The sequence below is a fragment of the Cervus elaphus genome, chromosome 13 (genome assembly GCF_910594005.1).
Source record: "Cervus elaphus chromosome 13, mCerEla1.1, whole genome shotgun sequence".
NCBI lineage: Eukaryota > Metazoa > Chordata > Mammalia > Artiodactyla > Cervidae > Cervus > Cervus elaphus.
In genome coordinates this window covers 27,544,331-27,563,666 of record NC_057827.1, presented here as the reverse complement: position 1 = coordinate 27,563,666, position 19,336 = coordinate 27,544,331, and the positions used below count along the sequence as shown (strand labels likewise).

Sequence of the window (19,336 nt, the reverse complement as noted above, 5' to 3'; positions counted from 1 at the left end):
AGAAGAATGTTCCAGGCAGAGAAATCAGGATGTGCACAGGCAGAGAGAAGTTCCATGTGGAATGGAACATGAAAATCAAACGAATGCCTTCAAATCAGTTAATTAAAAGATTGGATACTCATGAGGCTGAAGTTTCTGGTAAAGTTGACATCTTTGGAATATTTAAAACTTTGATTTATTGAAATTACCTACATTGTTCTACCACCTCCTGCACACACACACATGCACCACACACACATGTGTGTGTGTACATTGTGGAATATGCCAACCCTTCAGTGGCTAGCATTTCAAAGAAATTCGTTTGTCACCTTAACAAATACTAGCTGAACACCTAAGTATTTAATATGTCTAGTGTCAAGGATTTGCCATTCCAGTCAGAGAGATAGATAATAAACCAGTCAACAAATAAGTGTACAGGATATTTCTCTGTGGAAAATGCTATGAAGAGAAGGAAATAGGGTGGTGAGCCCAATGGTGATTGCATATAACTACTTTACCCTTCTGAGGAGGTGATACGTGAGTCCAGGCCTAAGGGATGGGGCGGAGCCATCCATCCCAAGAGGTGAGGAAAGAGCATTTCTGGCAGAGGGAACAGTGAGCGTGAGGACTGTAAAGTGAGCACAGGCTTTGCGTGGTCAAGGAACAGAAAGAAGATTCATGTGGTGAGGGTTCAGTGGGGTAGCAGGAGAAGGGGTGTGAGATGAAGGTGGAGAGCTTCTGAGGACCAAATCATTCAAGGCTTTGAAGGTCAAGGTAAAGACTGGAGTTTTATTCCCAAAACATGAGAAGCCACTGAGGAGTTCTGTATGGGAGGAAATAATGATCTACTTTTTCAATTCATTTGTGTCAAAAATCATTCATCATAAAATTAAAAAAATCAAATTGGACCTCATCAAAAATCTGCTAATCAAAGACACTATTAAGAATATGAACACATAAGCCTTAGACTGGGAGAAAGATTGGCAGTACCTGTGTCTGATAAAGAACTTATATCCAGAATATATGAGGAACTATTAGAGTTTAACAATGAATTCTCCCCTCCCCGAGAAAGACAATGGCAAAAGACTTGAAGTTCACAAAAAGGACTGACAGACAGAATCAGGAAAATGAAAATTCAAAATACAATGAGATGCAGTATCGCACCTACCAGAATAGTGAAAACCAACTGATGACGTAAACATTTTGGCATCAAAAGAAATTCCCAGTGCACTGCAGATGGATAAAATGGGACAACCACATTGGAAAACTATGTGGCAGTTTCTAATAAAGTTGAGCACACACCTATCCTTGACCCAACAATTACATTCACAGGTATTTACCCAAGAAAAATGAAAACATGTTCACAAAAAAAGAAAAACCTACAAGCATATTCTTTATAGTCTTTACTTCATAATGACCATCAATAGGAGAATGGATAAACAAACCATGGTATATTCATACAATGGAATAGTATTCAGCAATAAAAAAGAGTGAGTTACCGATATACACAAAAATATGGGTGAATCTCAAAAACATGTTAAGCAAAAGAAGCCAGACAGAAAAGAGTACGTATTGTATGAAGTCCAAGAACACATACTACTGATGCATGTTGGCAGAAATAAAGAAGTAGTTGCCTGGGAGGAGGGGCGGTGCAGTTCAGTGCAGTTGCTCAGTCATGTCTGACTCTCTGTGAGCCCATGGACCACAGTACGCCAGGCCTCCCTGTCCATCACCAACTCCCGGAGTTTACCCAAACTCATGTCTATTGAGGCAGTGATGCCATCCAGCCATCTCATCCTCTGTTGTCCCCTTCTCCTCCCGCCTTCAATCTTTCCCAGCATCAGGGTCTTTTCCAATGAGTCAGTTCTTCACATCAGGTGGCCAAAGTATTGGAGTTTCAGTTTTAGCATCAGTCCTTCCAATGAATATTCAGGATTGATTTCCTTAAGCATTGACTGGTTGGATCTCCTTGCAGTCCAAGAGACTCTCAAGAGTCTTCTCCAACCCCACAGTTCAAAAGCATCAGTCTTCGGTGCTCAGCTTTCTTTATGGTCCAACTCTCACATCCATACATGACTACTGGAAAAACCATAGCCTTGACTTGGATCTTTGTTGGCAAAGTAATGTCTCTGCTTTTTAATATGCTGTCTAGGTTGGTCATAGCTTTTCTTCCAAGGAGAAAACATCTTTTAATTTCATGGCTACAGTCACCATCTGCAGTGATTTTGAAGCCCCCAAAAAATAAAGTCTCTCACTGTTTCTGTTGTTTCACCATCTATTTGCCATGAAGTGATGGGACTGGATGCCATGATCTTAGTTTTCTGAATGTTGAGTTTTAAGCCAACTTTTTCACTCTCCTCTTTCACTTTCATCAGGAGGCTCTTTAGTTGTTCTTCGTTTTCTGCCATAGCTGTGGTTTCATCTGCATATCTGAGGTTATTGATATTTCTCCCAGAAATCTTGATCCCAGCTTGTGTTTCATCCAGCCCAGCATTTCGCATGATGTGCTCTGCATATAAGTTAAATAAGCAGGGTGACAATATGCAGCCTTGATGTACTCCTTTTCCGATTTGGAACCAGTCTGTTGTTCCATGTCTGGTTCTAACTATTGCTTCTTGACCTGCATACAGATTTCTCAGGAGTCAGGTAAGGTGGCCTGGTATTCCCATCTCTTGAAGAATTTTCCATAGTTTGTTGTGATCCACACAACCAAGGGCTTTGGCATAGTCAATAAGCAGAAGTAGATGTTTTTCTGGAACTCTCTTGCTTTTTCAATGATCCAATGGATGTTGGCAATTTGATCTCTGATTCCTCTGCCTTTTCTAAATCCAGCTTGAACATCTGGAAGTTCACAGTTCATGTACTGTTGAAGCACGGCTTGGAGAATTTGAGCATTATTTTGCTAGCGAGTGAGATGAGTACAATTGTGCAGTAGTTGGAACAATCTTTGGCATTGCCTTTCTTTGGGATTGGAATGAAAACTGAGCTTTTCCAGTCCTGTGGCCACTGCTGAGTTTTCCAAATTTGCTGGCATATTGAGTGCAGCACTTTCACAGCATCATATTTTAGGATTTGAAATAACTCAACAGGAATTCCATCACCTTCACTAGCTTTGCTTGTAGTGATGCTTCCTAAGGCCCACTTGACTTCACATTCCAGGATGTCTGGCTCTAGGTGAGTGATCACACCATCATGGTAATCTGGGTCATGATGATCTTTTTTTTTTTTTTTTTTTTACTTTTTTTTTTTTATTATTATTATTTTTTTTCCAGTGGGTTTTGTCATACATTGATATGAATCAGCCATGGATTTACATGTATTCCCAATCCCGATCCCCCCTCCCACCTCCCTCTCCACCCGATTCCTCTGGCTCTTCCCAATGCACCAGGCCGGAGCACTTGTCTCTTGCATCCCACCTGGGCTGGTGATCTGTTTCACCATAGATAGTATACATGCTGTTCTTCTGCAATATCCCACCCTCACCTTCTCCCACAGAGTTCAAAAGTCTGTTCTGCATTTCTGTGTCTCTTTTTCTGTTTTGCATATAGGGTTATCGTTATCACCTTTCTAAATTCCATATATATGTGTTAGTATGCTGTAATGTTCTTTATCTTTCTGGCTTACTTCACTCTGTATAATGGGCTCCAGCTTCATCCATCTCATTAGGACTGGTTCAAATGAATTCTTTTTACTGGCTGAGTAATATTCCATGGTGTATATGTACCACAGCTTCCTTATCCATTCATCTGCTGATGGGCATCTAGGTTGCTTCCATGTCCTGGCTATTATAAACAGTGCTGCGATGAACATTGGGGTGCACGTGTCTCTTTCAGATCTGGTTTCCTCAGTGTGTATGCCCAGAAGTGGGATTGCTGGGTCATATGGCAGTTCTATTTCCAGTTTTTTAAGAAATCTCCACACTGTTTTCCATAGCGGCTGTACTAGTTTGCATTCCCACCAACAGTGTAAGAGGGTTCCCTTTTCTCCACACCCTCTCCAGCATTTATTGCTTGTAGACTTTTGGATAGCAGCCATCCTGACTGGCGTGTAATGGTACCTCATTGTGGTTTTGATTTGCATTTCTCTAATAATGAGTGATGTTGAGCATCTTTTCATGTGTTTGTTAGCCATCTGTATGTCTTCTTTGGAGAGATGTCTGTTTAGTTCTTTGGCCCATTTTTTGATTGGGTCATTTATTTTTCTGGAATTGAGCTGCAGGAGTTGCTTGTATATTTTTGAGATTAATCCTTTGTCTATTTCTTCATTTGCTATTATTTTCTCCCAATCTGAGGGCTGTCTTTTCACCTTACTTATAGTTTCCTTTGTAGTGCAAAAGCTTTTAAGTTTCATTAGGTCCCATTTGTTTAGTTTTGCTTTTATTTCCAATATTCTGGGAGGTGGGTCATAGAGGATCTTGCTGTGATTTATGTCGGAGAGTGTTTTGCCTATGTTCTCCTCTAGGAGTTTTATAGTTTCTGGTCTTACATTTAGATCTTTAATCCATTTTGAGTTTATTTTTGTGTATGGTGTTAGAAAGTGTTCTAGTTTCATTCTTTTGCAAGTGGTTGACCAGTTTTCCCAGCACCACTTGTTAAAGAGGTTGTCTTTTTTCCATTGTATATCCTTGCCTCCTTTGTCAAAGATAAGGTGTCCATAGGTTCGTGGATTTATCTCTGGGCTTTCTATTCTGTTCCATTGATCTATATTTCTGTCTTTGTGCCAGTACCATACTGTCTTGATGACTGTGGCTTTGTAGTATAGTCTGAAGTCAGGCAGGTTGATTGCTCCAGTTCCATTCTTCTTTCTCAAGATTGCTTTGGCTATTCGAGGTTTTTTGTATTTCCATACAAATTGTGAAATTATTTGGTCTAGTTCTGTGAAAAATACCGCTGGTAGCTTGATAGGGATTGCATTGAATCTATAGACTGCTTTGGGTAGAATAGCCATTTTGACAATATTGATTCTTCCAATCCATGAACACGGTATGTTTCTCCATCTGTTTGTGTCCTCTTTGATTTCTTTCATCAGTGTTTTATAGTTTTCTATGTATAGGTCTTTTGTTTCTTTAGGTAAATATGCTCCTAAGTATTTTATTCTTTTTGTTGCAATGGTGAATGGTATTGTTTCCTTAATTTCTCTTTCTGTTTTCTCATTGTTAGTATATAGGAATGCAAGGGATTTCTCTGTGTTAATTTTATATCCTGCAACTTTACTATATTCATTGATTAGTTCTAGTAATTTTCTGGTAGAGTCTTTAGGGTTTTCTATATAGAGGATCATGTCATCTGCAAACAGTGGGAGTTTTACTTCTTCTTTTCCTATCTGGATTCCTTTTACTTCTTTTTCTGCTCTGATTGCTGTGGCCAGAACTTCCAACACTATGTTGAATAGTAGTGGTGAGAGTGGGCACCCTTGTCTTGTTCCTGATTTCAGGGGAAATGCCTTCAATTTTTCACCATTGAGGGTGATGCTTGCTGTGGGTTTGTCAAATATAGCTTTTATTATGTTGAGGTATGTTCCTTCTATTCCTGCTTTTTGGAGAGTTTTAATCATAAATGAGTGTTGAATTTTGTCAAAGGCTTTCTCTGCATCTATTGAGATAATCATATGGTTTTTATCTTTCAATTTGTTAATGTGGTGTATTACATTGATTGATTTGCGGATATTAAAGAATCCTTGCATTCCTGGGATAAAGCCCACTTGGTCATGGTGTATGATTTTTTTAATATGTTGTTGGATTCTGTTTGCTAGAATTTTGTTAAGGATTTTTGCATCTATGTTCATCAGTGAAATTGGCCTGTAGTTTTCTTTTTTTGTGGCATCTTTGTCTGGTTTTGGAATTAGAGTGATGGTGGCCTCATAGAATGAGTTTGGAAGCTTACCTTCATCTAAATACTCGAGGAGATAATAGCTGAAAACTTCCCTAAAATGGGGAAGGAAATAGCCACTCAAGTCCAAGAAACCCAGAGAGTCCCAAACAGGATAAACCCAAGGCGAAACATCCCAAGACACATATTAATCAAATTAACAAAGATCAAACACAAAGAACAAATATTAAAAGCAGCAAGGGAAAAACAACAAATAACACACAAAGGGATTCCCATAAGGATAACAGCTGATCTATCAATAGAAACCCTCCAGGCCAGAAGGGAATGGCAGGACGTACTGAAAGTAATGAAAGAGAATAACCTACAACCTAGATTACTGTATCCAGCAAGGATCTCATTCAGATATGAAGGAGAACTCAAAAGCTTTACAGATAAGCAAAAGCTGAGAGAATTCAGCACCACCAAACCAGCTCTTCAACAAATGCTAAAGGATCTTCTCTAGACAGGAAATGCAGAAAGGTTGTATAAATGTGAACCCAAAACAACAAAGTAAATGGCAACGGGACCACACCTATCAATAATTACCCTAAATGTAAATGGGTTGAATGCCCCAACCAAAAGACAAAGATTGGCTGAATGGATACAAAAACAAGACCCCTATATATGCTGTCTACAAGAGACCCACCTCAAAGCAAGAGACACATACAGACTAAAAGTGAAGGGCTGGAAAAAATATTTCATGCAAACGGAGACCAAAAGAAAGCAGGAGTCGCAGTACTCATATCAGATAAAATAGACTTTCAAATAAAGGATGTGAAAAGAGACAAAGAAGGACACTACATAATGATCAAAGGATCAATCAAAGAAGAAGATATAACAATTATAAATATATATGCACCCAACATAGGAGCACCGCAATATGTGCGGCAAACACTAACGAGTATGAAAGAGGAAATTAATAGTAACACAATAATAGTGGGAGACTTTAATACCCCACTCACAACTATGGATAGATCAACTAAACAGAAAATTAACAAGGAAACACAAACCTTAAATGACACAATGGACCAGCTAGACCTAATTGATATCTATAGGACATTTCACCCCAAAACAATCAACTTCACCTTTTTCTCAAGTGCACACGGAACATTCTCCAGAATAGATCACATCCTGGGCCATAAATCTGGTCTTGGAAAATTCAAAAAAATTGAAATCATTCCAGTCATCTTTTCTGACCACAGTGCAGTAAGATTAGATCTCAATTACAGGAAAAAAATTGTTAAAACTTCAAACATATGTAGGCTAAATAACACGCTTCTGAATAACCAACAAATCATAGAAGAAATCAAAAAAGAAATCAAAATATGTATAGAAATGAATGAAAATGAAAACACAACAACCCAAAATCTATGGGACACTGTAAAAGCAGTGCTAAGGGGAAGGTTCATAGCATTACAGGCTTACCTCAAGAAACAAGAAAAAAACCAAATAAATAACCTAACTCTACACCTAAAGCAATTAGAGAAGGAAGAAATGAAGAACCCCAGGGTTAGCAGAAGGAAAGAAATCTTAAAAATCAGGGCAGAAATAAATGCAAAAGAAACTAAAGAGACCATAGCAAAAATCAACAAAGCTAAAAGCTGGTTTTTTGAAAAAATAAACAAAATTGACAAACCATTAGCAAGACTCATTAAGAAACAAAGAGAGAAAAACCAAATTAACAAAATTAGAAATGAAAATGGAGAGATCACAACAGACAACACTGAAATACAAAGGATCATAAGAGACTACTACCAGCAGCTCTATGCCAATAAAATGGACAACTTGGATGAAATGGACAAATTCTTAGAAAAGTATAACTTTCCAAAACTGAACCAGGAAGAAATAGAAGATCTTAACAGACCCATCACAGGCAAGGAAATTGAGACTGTAATCAAAAATCTTCCAGCAAACAAAAGCCCAGGACCAGATGGCTTCACAGCTGAATTCTACCAAAAATTTAGAGAAGAGCTAACACCTATCTTACTCAAACTCTTCCAGAAAATGATGATCTTTTTTGTATAGTTCTTCTGTGTATTCTTGCCCCCTCTTCTTAATATCTTCTGTTTCTGTTAGGTCCATACCATTTCTTTCCTTTATTGTGCCCATCTTTGCATGAAATGTTCCCTTGGTATATCTAATTTTCTTGAAGAGATCTCTAGTCTTTCCCACTCTATTATTTTCCTCTATTTCTTTGCATTGATCTCTGAGGAAGCCTTTCTTATCTCTCCTTGCTATTCTTTGGAACTCTGCACTCAGATAGGTATATCTTTCCTTTTCTCCTTTGCCTTTAGCTTCTCCTCTTTTCTCAGCTATTTGTAAGGCCTCCTCAGACAACCATTTTGCGTTTTTGCATTTCTTTTTCTTGGGGATGGTCTTGCTCACTTTCTCTTGTACAATGTCACGAACCTCAGTCCATAGTTCTTCAGGCACTCTGTCTATCAGATCTAATCCCTTGAATCTTTTTGTCACTTCCACTGTATAATCATAAGGGATTTGATTTAGGTCATACCTGAGTGGTCTGCCATTCAGGTATGGTCTTCCATTCAGAAGGCAGTGGTTTTCACTGCCTTCTTCAATTTAAGTCTGAATTTGGCAATAATGAGTTCATTATCTGAGCCACAGTCAGCTCCCAGTCTTGTTTTTGCTGACTTGTATAGAGATTCTCCGTCTTTGGCTGCAAAGAATGTAATCACTCTGATTTCAGTATTGACCATCTGGTGATGTCCATGTGTGGAGTCTTTTCTTGTGTTGTTGGAAGAGGGTGTTTGCTATGACAGTGTGTTCTCTTGGCAAAACTCTGTTAGCCTTTAACCTGCTTCATAGACAAGAGGAAGCTTTGTGAGTGATGAAATGTATATACCTTGCTCTGGATCATGGTTACCTAAGTACATACAATTGTGAAAACTCATAGAACTGCATGTTTGACATATGAGCATTTTATCATATATGAATTATACCTCAATAAAAAGAGGTATATTTTTTTAAAGAAATGCATGTATGTCTTGCCTTGAACTGTCTTGCCTTTATGAAATGTGACATAGAGTTAGGTATGCCATCAGACACACTGGGTTCCATTCCAGCTGCAGGACCTTGGAAAAGTCACATAGCTTATTTCCATTTCTACCTCTGCAAGTAAAAATAATCTAAATCACAGGATGGCTATGAGAATTAAATGGAAAAATGATGTTAAAGTGTTTAACTCAGTACCTATCACTGGAAACTTCTCAATAAACTTAGCTATTTCTAAAAAATGTTTTAAAAAAACTGTCGGGTAGCTAAAAATGTGTACTGTTGTGCTTTACAAATGATATACAACTTAGGACAAAATTCCAGCATCAGAAGGAAGTACTGGAAAACAGTTAAGTTAAAGGCATAGGTGTACTCAGTGGAGCAGCCTGTGGACACAGCTGGTAGCTATTACTTACTTGTGATTATTACAAGAAAATCTGGTACTTTCCGTGATCATACACAAATCTGTCATCGTCATGTCCTACTTCATCTTTTTATCCAGTGTCAAAAGGGAAAAGAAGGGCTTCTTGGAACAAGGACCAAAAGGAAAACAAGCCAAGATTATTGGAGGTGGTCCGCTTCAGCTTTTTTAAAGGAAACTCCCATTTTCACCTTTCCAGAGGGCTCTATGGCAAATTATTTATTCAGCTTCAGGACTCATCTGAAGTTTAGATTCAGAATCAGTAGAGAAGGAAGAATGGAATTGAAATGTGTCTTGAACCTGTCTGCTTAATCCCTGCTCCCCGCTAAATCATCTTTCATCTCTCTCAGTCTGATCCACTTTTGAGAAAGAGAATCCATTAGGGCATCCCCTGGAGAGACCCTCCTCTCTTGTCCTCTTGGCTCTGCTGGGAGAGTCTTGAGAAGCTGGCCCACTGCACAGAGTTTCTCCTCCTTCTCTGGGGCTTTTCTGGCAGATCTGGCTGGCCTGAGACAACCCCTTTCCCAGGCTGTATGTCTTGCCTTGAACTGTCAAGGGGCCTTTGTGAAATGTGAGGAGTATTTTGAAAGAGTTAGATTTGGCATCAGACACACTGGGTTCCAGTCCAGCTGCAGGACCAACAGCTCCATCCTGGCTGTAATAACCCCCCGCAGTTATGACAACGAGCTAGTCAAGGGAAAATGAGATTTAAAGGACCCCTTTACCCCATCTGATGGCAGATTCTCTGTGTGCTGCTCAGAGAGCCCGACGGGCAGCTAACCAGCAAGCAGCTCGTAGTTGTCTTTGGCCGGGTTGTCTCCAACCCATCATCCCTTTTCCTCTGGCGGCCATCTGTGACATTCCTTTTCTTTCTGCAGAGACTTTCTGGGAGCTTGGCAACTGGACTCATTGTTCTGCCACGTGCGGCCACTTGGGAGCCCAAGTTCAGAGACCCCAGTGCCTGATGGCCAACGGGCAGGAAGTGAGCGAGGCCTTCTGTGACCAGCTCCGGAAGCCACGGGCTGCGTTCCAGCCCTGTAACATCCGGGACTGCCCCCCGAGGTGTGTGCAGTCACTCTTCTCTCCTTGCTACCAGCGTTTCACTTGTTTTAAAATGCACAGTAATTTGGACTGAATAACTCAACCACTAAGATTTGTTTTATGTGGACTATACTAGGTGCTCAGCTAAGTAGTTTATATGGATCACAGTCGCCTATCAAGTCAATATTGTTCATTTTCTTGTTTAAAACATTTATTTTATTTCTTTGGTTATGCTACACCACGTAACGAACCAGGGATTGAACCCAAGTCCCCTGCACTGGAAGCTCAGAGTCTTAACCACTGGACCTCCAGGGATGTCTCCAGTGTTGTTCATTCTCTATTGTACAGTTGGAAAAACACCCCTAGGCCACACAGTTATGAGGGCCAGAATTCAAATTGGGTTAGCCTGATTTCAGAGCTTCTGGTCTTAATTGCCACTCTCACCTGCTCCCTGCACTCACAATGGACCTTAAGAGCACAGGGAAGATGATCATGGGTTCACCTCAGAGATATGGCAGTAGGCCAGTATCACAAGAGGCACTAGTGGAAAGCACCATTCCTTAGACTCTACCCCCACAAGTGGTGGTGTTACTCATTCGCCTGTCATGTCTGACTCTTTATGATCCCATAGACTGCAGCACGCCAGGCCTCCCTGCCCCTCACCATCTCTCGGAGTTTGTCCAAGTTCATGTTCATTGCATTGGTGATGCCATCTAGCATCTCATCCTCTAATGTCCTCTTCTCCTTCTGCCCTACATCTTTACCAGCATCAAAGACTTTTCCAATGAGTCATCTGTTCTCATCAGGTGACCAAAGTGCTGGAGCTTCAGCTTTAGCATTAGTCTCTCCAGTGAATATTCAGGTTGATCTCCCTTAAGATTGACTGGTTTGATATCCTTGCTGTCCAAAGGACTTTCAGGAGTCTTCTCCAGCACCACAGTTCAAAGGCATCACTTCTTTGGTGTTCTGCCTTGTTTGTGGTCCAGTTCTCACAACTGTACATGCCCACTGGGAAGACCACAGTCTTGACTATACAGACCTTTGTTGGCAGAGAAATAATGTCTCTGCTTTTCAACACACTGTTTAGGTTTCTCATCACTTTCCTGGCAAGAAGCAATCGTCTTCTGATTTCATGGCTATAGTCACCATCCACAGTGATTTTGGAGCCCAAGAGGAGGAAGTCTGTCACTACTTCCACCTTTCCCCCTTTTATTTGCCATGCAGCAATGCAGCCAGATGCCATGATCTTAGTTTTTTTTTTACTATGTAGTCTTAAGCTGGCTCTTTCACTCTGCTCCTTCACCCTCATCAAGGTGAGGGTTCCTCTTCACTTTCTGTCATTAGAGTGGTATCATCTGCATCCCCAGGGGTAAAGCCATTAATAACCTTTCGATATCATAGATGACACAAATCAATAGTTTTAAAAGTATCCAAAATCAAACTCATAATCTCCACCAAATCTGATCTGCCCCTAGTTCGTGTTCCAGATCACAATGACTACATCCTAAGCTACCACCCCCCTTTCCTCTCACTTCCATCCATTCCTGTCAGTTTTCCACTGTTCCCAATGTCTTTGTCATTCCTCATAAGGGTCACCTCAGGAGCCTCCTGAGTTTTGTCTCCTCTCTAGAGTGCCTTGTCCACTCTATAAGCAGAAACATCTTTTATTTATTTTTTATTGGAGGATAGTTGCTTTACGATGTGTTTCTACTGTACAGCAAAGTTAATCAGTCACATGTATACATACATCCCCCTTTTTTTGGATTTCCTTCCCATTTAGTCACCACAGCACGCTGAGTTCCCTATGCAATACAGTAGCCTTTCATTAGTTATCTGTTTTATACATAGTAGTGTATATATGTCAATCCCAGTCTTCCAGTTCATCTTCCCAGATGGCGCTAGTGGTAAAGAATCTGCCTGCCAATGCAGGAGCTGCAGGAGACAGGTTCGATCCCTGGCTTGGGAAGATCCTCTAGGGGAGGAGATAGCAACCCTCTCCAGTATTCTTGCTTGGGAAATCCCACGGACAGAGGAGTCTGGTGGGCTACAGCCCATGAGGTTGTAAGAATCAGACACGTCTGAGCAACCAAACAAAACCAACAACAAGGAGCACACAGGTGCCACCTCCTTTTTTCCTCCCTTTGGTTTCAATGAGTTGAAATTCACCTTTCCAAAATTTCCACCTACTTTTGCCCTAGCTCTGCTCTCTGAGGCCACACAGCTGATGGCTCTTAGCTCCCTGAGGATGACTTTATCCCATCCCGATGCTGTGCTCTCTACACGGTGATTCTGTTGCTTCTGAGTGAAAGGAAATCTTAGAGTATGGCTGGGAGTTACTGTGCTGCTGCCCACTCCCAGACACATGTGTTGGCCCTGAAACAGTCATACTGCTAGGATGGGCTTTCCCTTTGGAAGACAGTCCCCATAGGGACTGTCCTACTAAGCTCCTGTAGTTTTTGTTCTTAGGTGGCTCACAGGCACGTGGTCAGAGTGCTCTGTGTCTTGTGGTGAAGGATTCCGCAGTCGGCAAGTGACATGTAAGCGCACAAGAGCCAATGGAACGGTGCAGGCATTGCCGCCAAGAGTGTGCATCCCCAGAGACAGGCCTCTGGGGAGAAGACCCTGTTCCAGTCACCCCTGTGTTCAAGGGCTCGTTGAACAAGGGAACCAGGTAATGCTGACAAATCTAGTGTTTTAAAATCATCCAGTCCCTGTGGTCAAACCCCCACGTCCAAAACGGCATTTCCCCTGGCAGTCCAGTGTTAGGACTTTGCCTTCCAATGCAAGGGATGTGGGTTCCATCCCTGGTCGGGGAACTAAGATCCCACATGCCATGAGGCCACAACATAAAACAAGCAATAGTGTAACAAAACCCCACCCATCAGGGCCCCTCCCCACAGGGGAGAGGAGAGCAGGGACTCCTGCAGGACATTCAGGAAACTCATCTGCACAGGGAGCTGACCACACCACCCAGCTGGTTCAGGGGACCTACTATCCTATCCTAGACTTCCTGGTCATGATTAACACAGGCTGCAGAGATCAAAAGTTCCCCTCGGCCCTTCTGAAAATGTTCAGTATTGTCAGTGTGGGAGAATAATACACTCTTTCTGCATTTCTGCCCTGCAGTGCAGCAGTTTTTGCTCTTGAGAATCATGGTGCTAATTCTTAGGTCATTAACCCCAAGTCCTACATGACTCCACACTTCTCTAACTGGAGAGGATGCAAAACAGACAGAGATACATCTTTCTGGAGAAATAAACTTTATTAAAACTCTGAAGAACCAAGGAGTTGGCAAGAACTATCCCCTCCACCACCACCATGGAAGGGGGGGAGTGCGGGGGAAGGGGGACATGCCCCAGGGGACAGTCCAGTCTGTGAAGTTTCACCCAGTGGCAGAGGAGGGGCAGCTGGGTCAGGGTGATGCCTCTTCTGGTCTCCCAGGCTGCTCCAGACCATCCTCTGAGCTGACCAGGGTTCCTGAAGGCCATGGAGGTGCTGGATTTGAATCCCATAGTCCACTTGACTGGGTCCCAGGGAGCTCAGCAGGGCTCCTTTTGTCTTGGTCAGTCATCCCTGGGTTGTTCTGGGCCTAATTAACTTGTGTGGGTTTTGCTGGGCAGGCCACAACAGCAATGTTTTCTTATAAACCTTCATATTCCCCTCTTTTTCTTGCTGAGGCGAGAGGGAGTGGCTGGGAGTGGGACTGCCCAGCTTGGTCAGAGCTTCTGGCGGTGTTGGCCACACTCGGGGGTGGTGGTTTCCCTCTGGGGCTTTGCTGCTGATGTCACGGGTACCGTGGGTGTCTTGGGGGGCCACTGGTGTCTCGGGTGCCACTCTTCTCCCTGGTGCTGCTGGTGTCTTGGGTGCTGCTCTTGTCCTGGGTGCCACTGGTGTCTCGGGTGTCCCGGGTGCCGCTGGTGTCATGGGTGCCGCTCTTGCCGCGGGTATCACAGGTATCTCGGATGCCGCTGGTGTCACAGGTGCCGCTGGTGTCACGGGTGCCGCTCTTGTCGCGGGTATCACAGGTATCTCGGATGCCGCTGGTGTCTCGGATGTCATGGGTGCCACTGATGTCTTGGATGCTGCTGGTGTCTCGGGTGCCACCTGTGCAGCAGATATCGCTAGTGCCCCGGGTGTCAGGCGTGTGGCAGGTGTGGCGGGTGTCGGGGGTGCCATGGGTGGAGGGAGTGGCCCCACGGTCACACCAGGAAGATGGGGTAGGTGGGGGAGTGGTAGGGTCAGTGATCTCATCTGAATCATGGGTTGTCTCCGGTATCCGAATGGTCTCCCTCAGGAATAGCCAGGCTGGTATGATGGTGGGAATCTCATTGCTTGGAGGCTGGAGTTTTTGGATGGTGAAGTCCTTCATGGCAAGGGAGGGCTTCACAAGGATGGACTGGGGCCCCACCCTGGGTCTATTCAAGCCCAGGCTTTCTGAGCTCTGGCTTTCAGCCCACCTAGAGCCCAGAAGCTTCTGCACTTCACCTCTGAGTCCTCTTCACAGAGCGGCTGGAGTGGCTCCTTCTCATCCATCTAGACCCATGGATGCTGCCGAAGATGGTGTAAAGTAGCTCTGTCTGTTGGGTTGAGGGTCAGCATGCTTGTTATTAATGTTCTTTTTTCATATGATAGGTAGTCAGGCACATAATAATGCCCTGTGAGCACACTCTGCCTCATCTTCCAGTAATCTCGTCCTTGGAAGGTTTTGGACCCAGTCACCATGACGTACAGGATGACGCCAAGGCTCCACACATCCACAGGCAGGCCTAAGTACATCGACCCCAGAAATACCTCAGGGGCTGCGTAGGCAGGGCTGCCACAGAATGTGTTTAGCTTCTCTCCAGGGTGGTATTTGTTGCTCGGACTGAAGTCTGCAATCTTCACATTTGGTCAGCAGCAAGGAGCAAGTTGCTTGGTTTCAGGTCCCGGTGCACGGTGCCCCGCTCGTGGCCGTGGTTCAGGGCCGATAGGAGCAGCCGGAAGGGGGCGCTGGGCCTCCTTCTCGGTCATGCGGCCCTGCTCATCCAGGGAGGTGCGAATGTCTCCCCCGCGCATGTATTCCATAACCAGGAAGAGAGTTTCTTCCATGTCAATGACATCGAGGAGTTTCGCGATGTTTTCATGGTCTAGCAGCTTCATACTATTTATCTCATGAAAGAACTCTTGGAGGCTGGAGAAGCCTCTGTTTCCATTTCTTTATGACCTTAATGGCCACCTTGGTCCCAGTCACAGCATACCAGGCCAACTTAACTTTAGCAAAGTGTCCTCTAGGAAGTGGGTCATAGAGGTTGTTGCTTTGCTTTATGTCATCGAGTGTTCTGCCTATGCTTTCCTCTAAGAGTTTTATAGTCTCTGACCTTACATTTAGGTCTTTAATCCATTTTGAGTTTATCTTTGTAAGTGGTGTTAGGAAATGTTCTAATTTTGTTCTTTTACATCGACATCCTCAGAATTCTTAAACCATTCAAACATCAATTCTAAGTCCAAACCTCATTAAAATGTCACTTCGCTAGGTACGGATGAGAAGTGACACATAAAATTAATCCTCGCCGAACCCACAAAGAAAAATACAATATATTGTTGAAACACATAACAGAAAATTTGGATAAGTAAAGATACTCTGAATGCTATAAAGGAGCCCATTCCCTTAAATGAACCAGAACATGTACTTCCAATTCAAATTGCCGTAGAATTCTTTTCACAGAAACTCATATGATTTTTACTTTCATATGGGAGAGTGAGTGAGGACAAGAGATTTTCAGAAAAACAAATCGATAGGAGTATAGAAAGACTTTCCTAATCTGATGCCGGAGTGTCCTGCAAAACTGTTGTTAAGTAAAACAGTGCAGCATCAGTGCAGAACATACTTGGGTCGTGCAGTGTAATAAAAGGACTGAAACAGACCCATTTAAAATGAGCTTAAAGTCCAAAAGCAGTTAATCATAGAGGGAAGAAGAGTTTTTAAAAAATGAACACTATAAAACTACAGAAAGTTTTTTTTTAAGGACATTAAAGAATGTGTTGATTGCTCCGTTTTGTCCAACTCTTTGTGACCCCATAGACTGTAGCCCACTAGGCTCCCATACCCATGGCATCCTCCAGGCATGAATACTGGAGTGGGTAGCCATTCTCTTCTCCAGGGAATTTCCCTCATTTGAGGATAGAACCCAGGTCTTCTGCAATGCAGGTAGATTCTTTACCATCTGAGTCACCAGGGAAGCCCAAGGACTGTTAAAGAAGACCTAAATAAATGAAAAGGCATTGTATATTTATGGATCAAAAAACTTAATATTATTCACGTGACAGTAAATTGATCTACAGATTCAACACAGTCCTTATCAAAACCCCAGCTTCTTTGCAGAAATTGGCAAGCTGATCCTAAAATTCATATGGAAATATAAAGGATCCAGGATAGCCAAAGCAATCTAGAGAAAGAACAAAGTTAGAGGGCTCAGACATGTCAGTTTCAAAACTTACTACAAGACAATAATAATCAAGACAGTGCAGTACTAACTTGGGCTTCCTTGGTGGCTCAGGAGTAAAGAACCCACCTGCTAATGCAGGAGACGCGGGTTTGATCCCTGGATCTACTCACTCCAGTGTTCTTGCCTGGGAAATCTCACGGACAGAGGAGTCTGGCAGGCTGCAGTCCACTCTGACCATGGGATCGCAAAGAGTCGGATGTGACTTAGTGTCTGAACAACGACATGGTGCTAACATAGCATAGACACATAGATTGATGAAATTGAATTGGAAATCTAGAGACAAATCCATATATCTATGTCAATTGATCTTCTACAAGAGTGACAATATCAATTCAATGAGGGAAGAACAATTTCTTCCTCATTGGTGAAGGACAACTGAATATGCAAATGCAAAAGAATGAACTTAGGCTCCTAGCATATAAGGTATACAAAGCATTAACTCAAAAAAAAAAAAAAAAAAGCATTAACTCAAAATTTTTCAGAGACCTAAATTTAAGAGCTAAAGCAATAAAGCCCTTGGAAGAAACTCTGTAGCCATACATCTTCATGCTTTGGATTAGGAGATGGTTCTCAGATATGATACAGAAAACAAGCTACAACAACAACAAAAATAGATAAATGGGACTACATGAAAATTTAAAGCTTTGTTGCTACAAGGGATGTGATCAAGAACGTGGACAGCCCACAGAGTGGGAGAAAATATTTAAAAATCATATACATGAAAGGGAACTTGTTTCTAGGCCTGTTTGTAAGTCCAACAAGGTTAGCCTTGGTACCCAACAAACACAATTGGCTATAGAGTACTGCACTGTAATAGGTTTATGATACTTTTCACACAAATAACACATAAAAAGCAAACACAAAATAAAACATTCTTCATCTTACGTTACAGGACCTTGAAAAAGTACAGTAGTACAGTTACGATAGCTGACATACAGGAGCACATTTGCATCTTTGAAACCTCTCAACTTGAAGTTTCACATGTAGGGGACTTACTGTAAACTGTATACATTAAACAGTGACTTTTAGGCTATGTGAATTGTATCTCAGTAATGTTGTTGGAAAATTTAAAAAAGCAATTGTATAAGAGAGAAAGTGGTCAACTAATTTAAGAGGAATAAATAAAATGAGAGCCCAAACTCACAGCATACAACAGAATAAATTCTGCCTTGGTTAAAGTGCTTCAGTGTAGTCATTAAACTGGAATAGAACTACGAGGATGGGAAAGACCTTTTCAAGCATAAAACAAATGACAAGAAAAAATTGATATGGGTTATTAGTACAGAAAAATTTAAGAGCTGAATGTTAATTTTCTTCCTGTAATTCAGCTCACCCCTACACACAAGCCTCCATTTTTGCTCTAAGCAGGGAAGCACAAACTTGGCTGTAGCATATGCTTTTAAGCACAGTGATTTCTGAATGTTAACCTGGTCAATTAGGGATTGGCCCTGTGCTTTTCACTCCTTCTCCCCAGGGGTGGTCTCAGTTTCTGAGGAGGAAAAGAGGATGAAAGGAAACTTAGGTAGCTGTTTGGCTCTGAAGGAGGGCAATCTGATCCTTACAGCTGGGCTTCCCTCCTCCCTACCTTCTCTGAATATTCACTGGAAGGACCGATGCTGAAGCTGAAGCTCCAATACATTGGCCACTAATGGAGAGAGCCGATTCATTGGAAAAGACACTGATACTTGAAAAGATTGAGGGCAGGAGGAGAAGGGGGCAACAGAGGATGAGATGGTTGGATGGCATCACCAACTCAATGGACAAGAGTTTGAGCAAACTCCGGGAGATGGTGAAGTACAGGGAAGTCTGGCCTGCTGCAGTTCATGGGGTTACAAAGAATCGGAAACTGTTGAGCAACTGAACAACAACTTTCCTTCGGCCAGCTAACCCCCTGTAGCTGGCCTCTGGCAACAGTGCCACAGCACATGGTTTGGGTACCCCAGCACGATGAGCTCACAAGGTGGTTTTCTTTTAATTTTTTAAGATCAGTCTTTATTTATTTTGGCCATGCTTCACTGCCTGCGGGATCTTAGTTCCCCACGCAGGGATCGGACCCGTGCCCCCTGCGTCGGGAACACAGTCTTCACCAGCAGACCAGCAGGGAAGTTTCTCACAAGGTTGTTTATACTGCACTGTGCTTTCGTTTCAGTGTCCTGGACGTTGCCTGGGTCGCATTGTAAGGATGCAGCAGCATCACATAATTTGTCAGCACCCCAACAGTTCTGAGTCCGGCTGTGATGACACAAAGAGGTACTGGCCCCACCCTAGGGCAGCACACAACCTCTCCCACCTCAGATAAGCACTATCATGTCTGAAAATGGCATCATCCCTCCCATACATTACCTCTCATAATGCACAGTTCAATTATGATTTCTTAAGGTGCCATCCTCAGTGGTGTATGTTATGCTCTTGCTGTTCCATCACTAAGGCGTGTCTGATTCTTTGCAACCCCATGGACTGCAGCATGCAGTCTGTAGGGAAGCCCTGTCCTTCAGATCTCCCGAAGATTGCTCAAATTCATGTCCACTGAG

The 19,336-nt window shown here is 42.6% G+C and overlaps 1 protein-coding gene across 5 annotated transcripts in view; it reads left to right on the top strand.

Annotated features, from left to right (window-relative positions):
* The window catches only part of ADAMTSL3 (ADAMTS like 3), a 363,119-nt gene that overhangs the window by 325,442 nt on the left and 18,341 nt on the right, over positions 1–19,336 (top strand). For 4 of the 5 annotated variants that reach the window (XM_043921943.1, XM_043921940.1, XM_043921942.1 and 1 more), the window contains 3 exons: positions 10,158–10,341; positions 12,787–12,991; positions 18,955–19,055. In XM_043921943.1, the coding sequence (XP_043777878.1) occupies positions 10,158–10,341; positions 12,787–12,991; positions 18,955–19,055 (490 nt within the window). Of the gene's footprint in view, positions 1–10,157; positions 10,342–12,786; positions 12,992–18,954; positions 19,056–19,336 lie in introns of those variants that run through there. The other variant, XR_006344423.1, reaches the window with a different exon arrangement.